At 40.0% G+C, this 13,951-nt stretch overlaps 1 protein-coding gene across 1 annotated transcript in view; it reads left to right on the top strand.

Moving 5' to 3' along the window:
* The window catches only part of PIGG (phosphatidylinositol glycan anchor biosynthesis class G), a 44,994-nt gene extending 42,861 nt beyond the window's left edge, over nucleotides 1-2,133 (top strand). Inside the window, exon 13 of the mRNA XM_056574916.1 lies at nucleotides 554-2,133. Within this exon, the coding sequence (XP_056430891.1) occupies nucleotides 554-779 (226 nt within the window). The 3' untranslated portion in view covers nucleotides 780-2,133. The remainder of the gene's footprint in view (nucleotides 1-553) is intronic.
* The last annotated feature ends 11,818 nt before the right edge of the window (nucleotides 2,134-13,951 follow it).

The raw sequence follows: 13,951 nt of genomic DNA, 5'->3' as shown, positions 1-13,951 counted from the left end.
ACCTGCCACCGCACCCGCGACCGCCCCCCCCCCCCCCCCCAACCCGCCACACCGCGACTGACCCGCACCGCACCAACCCCATTGCCTCCCCCATGCCCGGTTTTATAATTACCTGTTCCCGGGGTCCACTCCACATCTGGCTCCGGTGCCGTCCTCCTGAACTGTCACTGTGCGCACTGACGGTGACGTCACGTCGCGCATGTCATGTCACTCGTCATTGCGCACAGCGTAACGCAGGACGCAGCAGGAGCAAGAAGTAGCCTGGGCTCCGGAAACAGGTAAATATAAAACCGGGGATGGGGGAGGCGATGGGGGCGGTGCGGTGTGGCAGGTCGGGGGGGGGGGGACGTGGTGCGGCGGGTCGTTGGCGGTGCGGGGCATTAGCGGCTTATCGGCAAGGTAATTGCCAATACCGATAATGCCCAAAATCGTGATTATCGGCCGATAATATCGGCCATACCGATAATCGGTCGATCCCTAGTATTCAGAACCCCTTTTAAACTACAGAAAGTGATGAAGTGCACATACTAATTTGTACATCTTCTATCCACAGGACCTCCACAGCTGTGGCACATGGATGTTACTGCTATGCCATCATCCGTTCACTACCAGTGACTGTTTACATTATTCTGGTAACGGGGCTGCGTTACCATTTGTTTATTTGGAGTGTGTTTTCTCCTAAGCTGCTTTATGAAGTGATACATCTAGTCATTTCAACTGGAGTTTGTGTGACATTTACTGTTGTGGATAAGAACAAAGTATCAAAAAGTGAAGTATGAGTAGTGTTATCGTAAAGTGACTCTTCTCCATTAACACTATGGTGTTATTAGGTCTTTCATTCTGTGCTAAATAATTTCTTTAGAGCAGTTACAGCTCCATCTAGTGCTCCAAATCCTGGCACTTTTAGCTGCCACAAAAAAACCTGCATATTGCACACGGCGTTCTTATGACTTTACAGTTTATTTATTGAAATAAGTTTCCATCTAGTGGTGGCTGCCTATTTATGGGATTGGGGGATCTGTAATAGAAACAGAGCTCTGAATACTATAAAGAGCTCATTAGAATTTTAAACCCAATGAGATAAAAATAAAAAATGATGTTGAAGGGTCAGCAGATCTTCTGTTGGCATATTAAAGGGTTGTCCAGGATTATAAAAACAGCAACACATCAGTTTATGGTTTACAGGCCAGCTCCATTGAGGGGAACGGGCGCAGCATTGTAATGACACACAACCTGTGGACTTGGCACTGCTTTTGTAAGAAGGCAGACTTGTTTTCCTAATCCTGAATAATCCATGTAATTGTTTAGCATTTTAAGAGTATACCCTCTTGTCATATATTTTAGAAACCTATTTCAGGCTATATGTTTATATTTTTATTTATATAAATGGGGCCCTTATTAGATTTAAAATTAAGTGCTGATTAATTTAATAGAAACAGTGCTCTCATTTTCTGATACAGAGCTCCAAATCTGCTGCAATATGAAACAGCGTTCTGGCTTCCTGCTACCCCCAGAGGCCCAGATTTACTTTGCAAATGCACAAACTGTCTCGCATGACTAGCATCTCATTTATGACTTTTAGACATTTTAGATGCTTTTCTGCTGGGTCCAGCAAAAGGAGTGTGTCCTTTTGGAAAACCAGCATGGCTTAAAGGGGTATTCCAGGGGTATCAACTGGCTCTGGAAAGTTAAACAGATTTGTAAATGACTTCTATTAAAAAATCTTAATCCTTCCAATAGTTATTAGCTTCTGAAGTTGAGTTGCTGTTTTCTGTCTTAACTGCTTTCTGATGACTCGCGTCCCGAGAGCTGTCCAGCTCCTATGGGGATATTCTCCCATCATGCACAGCTCCCGTGACGTGACATAATCATTGAGCAAAATGTATTCTATGGAGAGAAAGATAGAGCAGAGCTCCTCATAGGGCAATATGTTTGGAACAATGTAAATATGTATAAGGTGAGGCAGTAAAACAAGTAAGTAGTCTCGCTCACCTTGTACTGTTGTGTATATAGACACAACAGCAATAAGCGCGTGGTTCAAAGTGATGGTGGAGCAGCTTCCTGGGATCGGCAGCAGGTGAAACCTGTCCGAGGAATATGATGCAAGTACTGGTGCTAGGCAGGAAAGGTACCAGGTTCTATAGCGCAATCCACCACTCAGGCAACACTGTACAGGTAAAAAAAGAGATATCTTTATTCTTCAATCTTTAAAATCCTCTCTTGCTGAGGTTACAAATGCAGACAGGTGGGGGATGTTAGGTGCAGGGACGCAAGGTTACAGAGATGACGGCTCTGTTTCGTTCCCTGGGGAACTTCTTCCGGTCTCCTCACCTGAGGAGACCGGAAGAAGTTCCCCAGGGAACGAAACAGAGCCGTCATCTCTGTAACCTTGCGTCCCTGCACCTAACATCCCCCACCTGTCTGCATTTGTAACCTCAGCAAGAGAGGATTTTAAAGATTGAAGAATAAAGATATCTCTTTTTTTACCTGTACAGTGTTGCCTGAGTGGTGGATTGCGCTATAGAACCTGGTACCTTTCCTGCCTAGCACCAGCACTTGCATCATAATCATTGAGCAGTTAGACAGAAAACTTCAGAAGCCAATAACTATTGGAAGGATTAAGATTTTTTAATAGAAGTAATTTACAAATCTGTTTAACTTTCCGGAGCCAGTTGATATATAAAAAAAAGTTTTTGCCTGGAATACCCCTTTAATTTTGACTTGAAGTCAACCAAGTAATAGTTGGTCTAAACTTAGACTAGACAGTCTTCAGATACACCAATCAGCCTGATGCACTTTGATAAATCTGGCGCATTCAAAGACTGTGTGACACTTTTAGTAAATCTGGAGCAATCTTCTACATTAAGGAAGATCTGTAGTCGGATTCCAATGGTGTTTTTACTTTTTTTAATACTCCTCCTTGGTTTCCAAGATGAAGAACATTTATTTTTTGGCTGATCTGCACTTTTTACTGAATAATCAGATGGATAGGAACTTGTAGGATGAGATGTGAAGCTTTTTCAATAAATATATAATGAAAGAAAAGCTTCAAATAATTTTTAATAACTGATCCCATGCCCCCTTTATTGAATGCTGTTTTATTATTGAAATTAAACTCCCAAGTGGCAGTTGCATGAAGCCTCACCAGTTAGAACATGGTGATTCCTGGGCCTCACTGTCTGCGGTTGAAGCCCATGCCAGAATTTTAGAAGTTAATGCAGATTATTATGATTATCATAATGTTACAGTGACAGTTACAGTACAGTCACAGTGAATGCCGCCAATGTATTCATATTAGTATTCTGAGCTACAAACGTAGTGGAGAATGTGAGGCGCTGTACATAGCAATCTACTTTAGCTGTGCGCTAGCCCCTTCTGATTGAAGCCTCAACAACTTTTTTTCAAAGTGGTAAGGGTGGCATAAATCTGTCCAAACACTGTGGCCTTTGGCTCTTTTTTTCCTTTACATTAGATATAAAAATAGGTAAACCCCCCCCACCACCACCATTTTACTTCTAATGTGTAATGTGTTTTCCAATGTGTCTGTAAAAACCAATGAGGGAGATTTATCAAAACCTGTTCAGAGGAAAAGCTGCTGAGTTGTCCATAGCAACCAATCAATTAGCTTCTTTAATTTTTGAGAGGCCTTTTCAAAATTGAAAGAAACGAATTGATTGGTTGCTATGGACAACTCTGCGACTTTTCCTCTGGACAGGTATTGATAAATCTCCTCCAATGACTTTTGGTTAAATTGTTAAAAAAAAAAACTAAGAAAATATCCAGTTAGCAGCACTACCAGGGGACGGTTTCAGAAAATTGGTTTAAATCTTTGTCTATGAAGAAAAATCTAATTTCTGATCACAATGGGGGAGATTTATCAAAACCTGTGCAGAGGAAAACTTGCCCAGTTCCCCATTGCAACCAATCAGATCGCTTCTTTCATTTTTATGAAGGCCTGTGAAAAATGAAAGAAGCAATCTGATTGGTTGCTATGGGCAACTGGGCAAGTTTTCCTCTGCACAGGTTTTGATAAATCTCCCCCAATACCGATATATTAAAGGAGTATTCCTATATAAAAAAAATGTAATGTTTTGCTGGGGTTAGTGCTAAAAAGAAAAAAACTACTTCTTTTGGAAGCACGAACAATCTGTGACCAGTGGGGTGGGAAATGGAACAGGTGCTGTAAGGGGTAGGGGTCTGGTAGAGGAGTATAATTTTTTATTTATTTTTAGAACTCCAGCAAAAAAATAAAATAAAAAATAAATATATATACTGTAATACCCCATTGAAAACTTTATCAGAAAGGACCTAAAAATGACATGGTATTAAAAGATGGATAAAGACAATGTTTTTATAATACCTACCTGTTTAAATTTACTGATTGCCACGCTGTTTGGATACTTGCTTTAGTAGCTTAATATCTGATACATGTAAATAGTTTTGGGGTGTAATATTTTTCTAAAAAACTGTACATGAACTTTATATATTTTACTTGTTTGTTACTCCGCTGTACGTTTATATGTAAATAAGAAGCAATTCCTTTGCATTTAGGTATGATCAAGATTAAAGAGAAATTAATAAATATTGTATTCCCTGCCTCTATTTTATACTAGCTGAGTACCCGGCGTTGTCCGGTTTTTCCGTCCTAATCCTTTATGTGGAGGAAAATCAACAGAGGAAGCTTTTGCCTTCATATCCCGACCTCCTATCCCAACCACCTATCCCGACCATCCCGTCCTCCTATCCCGACCAGTAATATGTGTACCAGGTATTGAAATATCTCCAGCCGTAAGGAAGTTATGTGGGAAACTATAGTTCCTATTGATTTTCATGGGACTTTAAACAAAAACCCTGACCCTCACAAATGGGGAGGTTAAGGTTTAAATTAACTATCCTATATTTTAAGTGGACATATAGGTAACATGTGACCAAGTATTATCGAAATATCTCCAGCCGTTTGGAAGTTATGCAGTAACATATTTCCCATAGACTTGTATGGGACTTTAAACAAAAACCCCGCCCCTGGCAAATGGGGGTGAGTAAGGGTTAAATTACCTATCCTATGTTTGTTGTTGACATATAAGTAACATGTGTGCCTAGTTTCATGTTAATATCTTTAGCCATTTGGACGTGATGCTGGAACATACACACACACACACACACACACACACACACACACACACATTGAGTTTTATATATATATATATATACTAGCTGAGTACCCGGCGTTGCCCGGTTTTTCCTTCCTCATCCTTGTTGGGGAGGAAAAAGCTTTTGACTTCATATCCCATCCCCATATATTGTTGTCATATCCCAACCCCATATCCCGTCCTCATACCCCGACCTCCTATCCCGTCCTCCTATCCCGACCTCCTATCCTGACCTTCTAACTCACCCTCCTATCCTGACCTCCTATCCCGTCCTATCTCCACCTCATATCCTGACCTCCTAACTCACCCTCCTATCTCCACCTCCTATCCCGACCTCCTATCCCTTCCTCCTATCCCTTCCTCCTATCCCGTCCTCCTATCCCGTCCTCCTATCCCAACTCGTAATATGTGTACCAGGTATCGAAATATCTCCAGCCGTATGGAAGTTATGTGGGAACATACATTACCCATTGATTTGCATGGGACTTTAAACAACAACCCCGACCCTCACAAATAGGATAGTTAATTTAACCCTTAACTACCCCCATATTTTAAGTGGACATATAAGTAGCATGTGACCAAGTATTATCGAAATATCTCCAGCCATTGGGAAGTTATGCAGTAACATATATTTCCCATTGACTTGTATGGGACTTTAAACATAAACCCTGCCCCTGGCAAATGGGGGTGAGTAAGGGTTAAATCACCTATCCTATGTTTGTTGTTGACATATAAGTAACATGTGTGCCAAGTTTCATGTTTATATCTTTAGCCATTTGAAAGTTTTTGTGGAACATACATACATACACACATTGAGTTTTGTATATATATGTATATATATATATATATATATATATAGATATAGGACTATGTTTTAGCTATAATGTTCTGGCAGTTGCTTGCTTGAGCCATAGCTGTTTTCCAACATAGCTGTTTAGGGGCTTGTTTTTTGTAGGACAAGTTTAACCCCCTTAAGGACCAAGCCCATTTTGATTTTAAGGACCAGGCCAATTTTATATTTGCATTTTCTTTTTTTCTCCTTGCCTTACCAATTGTACTTTGTAATGAAACCTCATTTTACCATAAAATGTACGGCGAACCCGAAAAAAAAAGTTTTTATAGTGAGGAAATTTTAATGAAAACCACAATTTTGCTAATTTTGGAGGGTTTCGTTTTCACACTGTACACTTTACAGTAAAAATTACATGTTTTCTTTATTCTGTGGGTCAATACAATTAAAATGATACCCATCTTTACATACTTTTCTATTTTACTGCTTTTAAAAAATAGCAAACTTTTTGTACAAAATCAGTGGGGGAGATTTATCAAAGTTGTCTATTTCCCGCATCAATATAGAACAAACTTCAGTCTATTGTGCGCTTAATTCATCAAAAGTCACACGGCTCTTGATAAATTTTGCGCACAGACTTTGGGATCTACTTCAGCACACTTTCGCCGAAAAGTCGCTATTGATAAATTTAGCACCAATGCATTTTTCCGTCTAAAATAGACTAGAATGCATCCTGTTCTAAAAATCCTCTAAAGCAAAAGTCGTGAAAAAGTCACACATATTTAGACTGCGACTTTCTGTGCAACAATTTTAGACAGGAAAAAACTGTCTAAATCCTTTGATAAATCTCCCCAGTATGTTTAAAATCGCCCTATTTTGACCACCTATTTTTCATAGGAACTTTTTCATTTTTTGTATACGCGGCTGTATGAGGGCTAATTTTTTGTGCCGTGTCCTGTAATTTTTTTTATAAATGTGACAAAAAAGCCGCAATTTTGGAATTTTCTAAATTTTCCCTGTTTGCCGTACAGGATCATTAGCATTATATTTTGATAGTTTGGACATTTTACGCACACAGTGATGGCAAATATGTTTATGATTTTTTTTTTTTTACACTTTCTACGGGTAAAATGGGAAAAAGGGACAATTTACATTTTTATTGGGGAGGGGCTTTTTCAAAATTTGTAACACAATTTTTACATTTGTGTCCGTGGTCATTAAGGGGTTATTATACAATATCTTTAAAAATATTTGTGAAATGGGAAAAAGAACTCTAATTCTGAACTTATGGGAACAATGTTCCTGCACTTTTACTACCGCAGGAATGAGGATGTGAGATGTAAGGAGGCAGCTGACATAGCTTGCAAATTGAGACCATGGGCTTTTGGGGCTTGAGCGGAGCCAGAGATTAGATTGTTATAAGTTCCATGTCAACGGTGGCAAGGAGGCTGGTTTGGGGCCTGTCACCAAGGGAAAAAAAAACATATTCCCTGCTCACATGAGGCACAGCTAAGAAGAATTAAAGGAGTTCTTGACCATGTCCTGTACAGGTGGACAACAACAAGCATGAGACTAAAAGCAGAAAAAAGGCCCTGCAGGCAATGAAGAGAGACACCGGGGCAACAGAAGGCTGGTAAAGGGTAGGTATAAGCAGAGGCTAGTGAGGGTAAGACATAGGCAGAGACTGAGAAGCAGGCAACATGGAGTAGAGGCTAGTAAAGGGTAGATGCTTGTGAGGGAACAGGGATGGAGTAGGGAGATAGAAGGGCTTTGTGGATGACATGGGTATAATGAGAGACCAAAATAGCGGAGGGTGGAGGTGGAAGGATGAGTAAGGACACCAGTGAAGAGACACTTGTGGTTGAAGACTAGTGATGAGAGAGACATGAGTGAATAGAAATGGAGTGCGATATAAATGGTAAAGAGGTAACAATCACATTTAGCCAACCACACAAATAACCCACGCACATCATAACCAGCCCCTCTTACAACAACACACAACCACACACACCAAATTAACTGTGTGATATATTCTTGCACTGTACATTATTATTTGTACTACTGCACATTACTGTGAATGTTCTTACTGGGATACACTCACAAACACACTGCACTTTAGAATGACAATTCAAGGGAAAATAAGAGTGAATTTCAAATGTACAACCAAAGTACCTGGACTGAAAGTATACATCATTGTTTTAAGTTTGGCTTTTGTTACCTTGAAAATAAAATTCACTTTGAATCACCATGAATTCTCAGTTTAGTTGAAAACCCTCTGTGATCTATATTGCTAGTGAGCTCTGTGATGCACTCATACACACCTCATTATTAGTTTTCTGAAACTGTTGAAGTTATAAAAAAAATGGTAGACAGGCAGGATTGTGTTTCCTAGACAACAATGGGCGTACAGGTATGCCCTTGCTGTCTGGGACCTGTATGCCCTGGATTGTTAAATGCCTATGAAGTGAGCGTATAGGCAGTGAAGATCGACTACTATCATTGGCTGGGACCTCACTGCTAATGACAGGCAGCGGTGATTGAGCTGCTGCCAGCATTTACCCTTTAGACGCTGTGATCGATGTCGATCACAGTATCTAAAGGCATTAATATCAAGTGCCGGTAGCTCGGGGATGCTTATCTGAACCATGCAAACTTGATCGCTGGGGTCTGATGAGCTTAAATAGCAGAGAAAAATCCCCTTACCTGCCTCTGGTCACCAGGTCTCACTGTTCAATGCTATGCAGCGTAACCTTTAACCCCCTTTACTCAATAGCTTGTTTTGACTTTAATGACCAAGGCAAATTTTCAAAATCTGACATGTGTCCACTTATTTGGTAATAATTTTGGAACGCCTTTACTTCTGAAAGCGATTCTGCGATATTTTTTTCGTGACATATTGTACTTAGCGGTAAATTTTCATTGCTATATTTAGCGTTTTTGTAAAAAAAAAAAAAAGTTGCGAAAAAAATGAAAAAATTGCACTTTTCTAGATTTCACATTTCCTGCTTGTATGATAAATAGTCATGCCGCACCAAATTAATGATTAATTCACATCTACAATATGTCTACTTTATGGTCCCATCTAGAGATGAGCGAACTTACAGTAAATTCAATTCGTCACAAACTTCTCGGCTCGGCAGTTGATGACTTTTCCTGCATAAATTAGTTCAGCTTTCAGGTGCTCTGGTGGGCTGGAAAAGGTGGATACAGTCCTAGGAAAGAGTCTCCTAGGAATGTATCCACCCTTTCCAGCCCACCGGAGCACCTGAAGGCTGAACTAATTTACGCAGGATAAGTCATCAACTGCCGAGCCGAGAAGTTCGTGACGAATCGAATTTACTGTAAGTTCGCTCATCTCTAGTCCCATCATTTGGTAAACATTCTTTTACCTTTTTAAAAAGTTTATAATTTTTGCAGCAATTTTCCAGATTTTCAAAAAAATTGCAAAATCAGATTTTTCAGGGACCAGTTCAGTTCTGAAGTGGTTTTGACGGGCCTGTATGTTAGATACCCCCATAAATCACCCCATTTTATAAACTGCACCCCTTAAAGTAGTCAGAATGACATTAAAGAAGTTTAGAAGTTTATTAACCCTTTAGGCGTTTCACAGAAATAAAAGTGGAGGCGGAATCTTAAAATGTTTTTTTTTTTTTGCAGATTTTTAATTTTAATCCATTTCTTTTCTGTAACACAGTAGGTGTTGACAAAGAAATACAACTCAAGATTAATTTAGAAATATCCCATATGAGGCCTTTGTGCGCTACGTGTCTCTCACACAGGCCTCAGACATGAAGTCGTGCTGTGTGGAAACTGTCACAGACTGCAGAGCATTGCACCCTAGGGTCTTCTAGCGCAGCTCTGATCCACTGCGATTGGTCCCTGGTCGGCTGCACCCTCGTGTCTTCTATAGACCCTAGGGTGCACTGCTCTGCAGTCTACACATACCCCCACCTGTATAGTAATGTACATACCCCCCCCCCATGTGTATAGCAGTGTGTGTGTGTATGTGCAGACTGCCGAGCATTGCATCCTAGGGTCTTCCAGCGCAGCTCCGATCCTGAGTGCCCGCGGGTAGCCTCCTCCGATGGGGCACCCCTCACCACCAATTGCTTCACACAGTGAAGCGACGGAGGAGAGGGGGAAGGAGGAGACTCCAGTCAGATCCCTGCTATTGGTCCGTCTGTACTAACGGACCAATAGCAGCGATCGCCGGCTGGGGACCGCTGCGATTGGTCCCTAGCCGGCTTCAGGGAGGCTCAGCTTTGCAGCACAGCCAAGCTCAATAAACTGTCACAGCGCCCGGCAGCGATGTGACCGTTTATTTCCATCAGGTACATGTACGTGGTGATTCGGGAAGTCATCCCTAATCATCACATACATGTACCTGATTTTGCCTAAAGGGGTTAACAGTGAATGCACGCTAATAATTGCACTTATAAAAGTGTACAATAAAACAAGCCCCAACCCTACTTAAAAATGAAAATCACCCTTCTTTTCTCATTTCCCCCCAAAAAAGTAAATAAAAAAAAAACCCAAACATTATTTGGTATCGCCATGTGCGAAATTGTCAAAACAATAAATATATAATGTTAATGATCCCCTTCAGTGAACGGTGTAAATGTAAGAAGAATACCAAATGCCAGAAATGCTGATTTTTGGTCACATCTCATGTCAGAAAAAAATGAATAAAAATAGAACAAAAAGTTCCATCTAAACAAAAATAGTATGGATAGATCATGGGGCAAAAAATTTGCTTCATATGTAAAAATAGAAATGGTATAGGGGTCATAATAAGGCAATTTTAGTCATACTTTTTTTTAGTTTTTCAACCCCTTTAAGACACAACCCATTTTAGCCTTGAGAACACAGCTAATTAAAAATTTTTCCCTTGTAATAAAGAGGCATAACTATTTTTATTTTTCTATCCACAGACCCATATGAGTGCTTGTTTTTTGCACAACCAATTTTACTTTAGCCATAAAATGTACGGTGAAACAAAAAAGTATTTATGGGGGAGAAAACCACAATTTGATTTCTTTTTTATGCAGGGCTCTTTATGGTTTAACCTCTTTAGGACTCAGCATTTTTGCATTTTCGTTTTTTCCTTACCTTTTTAAAAATCATAACCCTTTCAATTTTCCAACTAAAAATCCATATTATGGCTTATATATGAACGGCACTCCAAAATCACATCAAATAGTGGTTTATTCACTCATCTGTGTAATCTGTTTGCTTACACAGATGAGTGAATAAACCACTATTTGATGTGATTTTGGAGTGCCGCTTCCACTTTTCTGAGGATATTACATTGGGGGTCGGTCTGCCCCTGAAGCTGAGCACCCAGACGGATCTAGAATCCTGTACCACGGTGCTTCTTCTTTGTTTTCTATATATATATATATATATACATATATATATATATGGAAAACAAAGAAGAAGCACCGTGGTACAGGATTCTAGATCCGTCTGGGTGCTCAGCTTCAGGGGCAGACCGACCCCCAATGTAATATCCTCAGAAAAGTGGATTTATATATATATATATATATATATAAATTTTTTTTTTTTGCGCTACCAATTCTACTTTGATGTAACATTAGGAATTTTACTCAAATCTACAGCGAAACAAAAAAAAATCATTTTGTAACATTTGGGGTCTTCTGTTTCTACGCAGTGCATTTTTCGGTAAAAATAACACCTTATCTTTATTCATATGGTTAAAATTATACCTTTTTTATTTTGTCGTACTTCTAGAAAAAATCATAACTACATGTAGGAAAATTTATACCTTTTAAAAATGTCCTCTTCTGACCCCTATAACTTTTATTTTTCCACATATGGGAATGTATGAGGGCTAATTTTTTGCGACGTGATCTGAAGTTTTTATCGAGACCATTTTTGTTTTGATCAGACTTTTTGATCGCTTTTTATAAAAAAAATTTTATGGTATAAAAAGTGACCAAAAATACGCTATTTTGGACCACTGACCGTGCTGCTTAATTAACAATATATTTTTATAGTTCGGACACTTACGCATGCGGCGATACCACATATGTTTATATATTTTTATTTACATAGGTTTTTTTTTTCTTTAATGGGAAAAGGGGGGTGATTCTGAATTTTATTAGGGAAGGGGTTAAATCACATTTATTGACACTTTATTTTAACTTTTTTTTTGCAATGTTATAGCTCCCATAGGGGGCTATAACATTGCACACACTGATTTCCTACACCGATTACTGCCATGCATTAACATGGCATTGATCAGTGTTATCGCTGTTCGACTGCTTCTGCCTGGATCTCAGGTACGGAGCAGTCATTCGGCGATCAGATGCGAGGTCACCACGGGAGCAGGAGTAAATATACGTCCTGTATGACACTGGGTCACCGCGGGAGCAGGAGTAAATATACGTCCTGTGTTGTTAAGGGGTTGAATAACGTTCTCTTTATTCTGTAGGTTAATATGATTAAAACATTACCCAATTTATGTAGTTTTTCTATTATTGTACAACTTAAAAAAATAGTTTTTTTTAAACAAAATCATTATGCCTAGAATTTAGTTTTTTTTGACCCCTATAACTTTTATTTTTCCCTATACGGGGATGTATCAGGGCTTATTATTTGTGCTGTGATCTAGAGGCCCGCATTGGGATTGGGATCCCATGGGCGGTCAGGAGGCTGCTGCAGGCGGGCACGGATGGTCAAGCACTATGCCTGCGGGTCCCGCAAATCCCGCACCAGCCTCAATATAACTCAAAATGAGACAGTCACTGTCTCACACCCACAGTGCTCATCCCAGGACTGTCTCCTCCCCCTGTTGCCGGCGCCCCCACCACCATCGCCATTTTGTGGAGCCCACTGAGCTTAGCCTGCCCTGTACTCTCTCCATCTTTTCCTGCCGGCCTGGTAGGTCAGAGAACTGCCACCAATGCTCACACACAGAGACACAAAGTGTGCCGTGCTCGTGCTGCGGCCCCGGCTGGGTATGTAAGTGACTGCATCTCAGTGATCCTCCCAGCCTGGGCCTCTGCACTGCTATGCACATGGGGGTAAGTGCACTGCAGAGCATTGCACCATAGTGTCTTCTTCCCTAGTATTCTCTGCAGTTTACACATACCTGTGTATAGCAGTGTGTGTATGTGCAGACTGCAGAGCATTGAACCCTAGGGTTTTCTACAGACCCTAGGGTGCAATGCTCTGCAGTCTGCACATACCCTATGGGAGCTATATCTAAAAGCAAAAATGTACAAAAAATTAATGTATGAAGTCAGATACGGAGCGGCAGATCAGTCACGGCTTTGCTTTGAGTTATATGCACCAGCTGAACTTCCCTGCTACCCAGGAAAACTGCTAAGGATCCTGTTGGGGGTGCTAACTTCTAATAGAGGGAAGGTAATAATCCATAAAACAGCAGTAGCAGATATAAAAGTTGCACTAGTTTGGAGTCATCCCAGGACGCTTCTTCTGGCCAATGCGTACACATTGGCCGGAAGAAGTGTCCTGTGATGATGCAAAACTAGTAGCCATTGATTTGTGTGCCCCCGTGTCCTGAGAGCTGCTGCTCTTGTTCTCTGCAAGTGGAACCTGTGTTTCCTTGTATTCTGCACCTGTCTTTCTCTAATAAAGGCTTTCTATTTGGATCCACTATACATCGGGTGAGTGTAATTTTTATATTTTCTACTGCCGTTTTATGTAAAAGAAAATAATTAACCCCTTCCCTAATAATAAAAGCTTGAATCCTCCCCATCCTTTCCCATTTTTTAAATAAAATTATATAAAAAAAGATAAATAAACGTATGTAGTATCGCCGCGTGCGTAAAAGTCTGAATTATTTTAAAAAAATGATGTTAATTAAATTGCACACATAAAAATACTAAAGTCCAAAGCTGCGCATTTTTGTATGCCATTTTTATAGGCCATAAAATAAATAATAAAAAGCAATCAAAAAAAGTCCCATCAAAACAAAAGTGGTAGTAATAAAAACCACAGACAACGGTGCAATAAAATGAGCCCT

The sequence above is a fragment of the Hyla sarda genome, chromosome 1 (assembly GCF_029499605.1).
Source record: "Hyla sarda isolate aHylSar1 chromosome 1, aHylSar1.hap1, whole genome shotgun sequence".
Classification (NCBI taxonomy): Eukaryota; Metazoa; Chordata; class Amphibia; order Anura; family Hylidae; genus Hyla; species Hyla sarda.
Note: the sequence above shows the minus strand (reverse complement) of the source record. Positions and strands in the feature narration are given on the sequence as shown.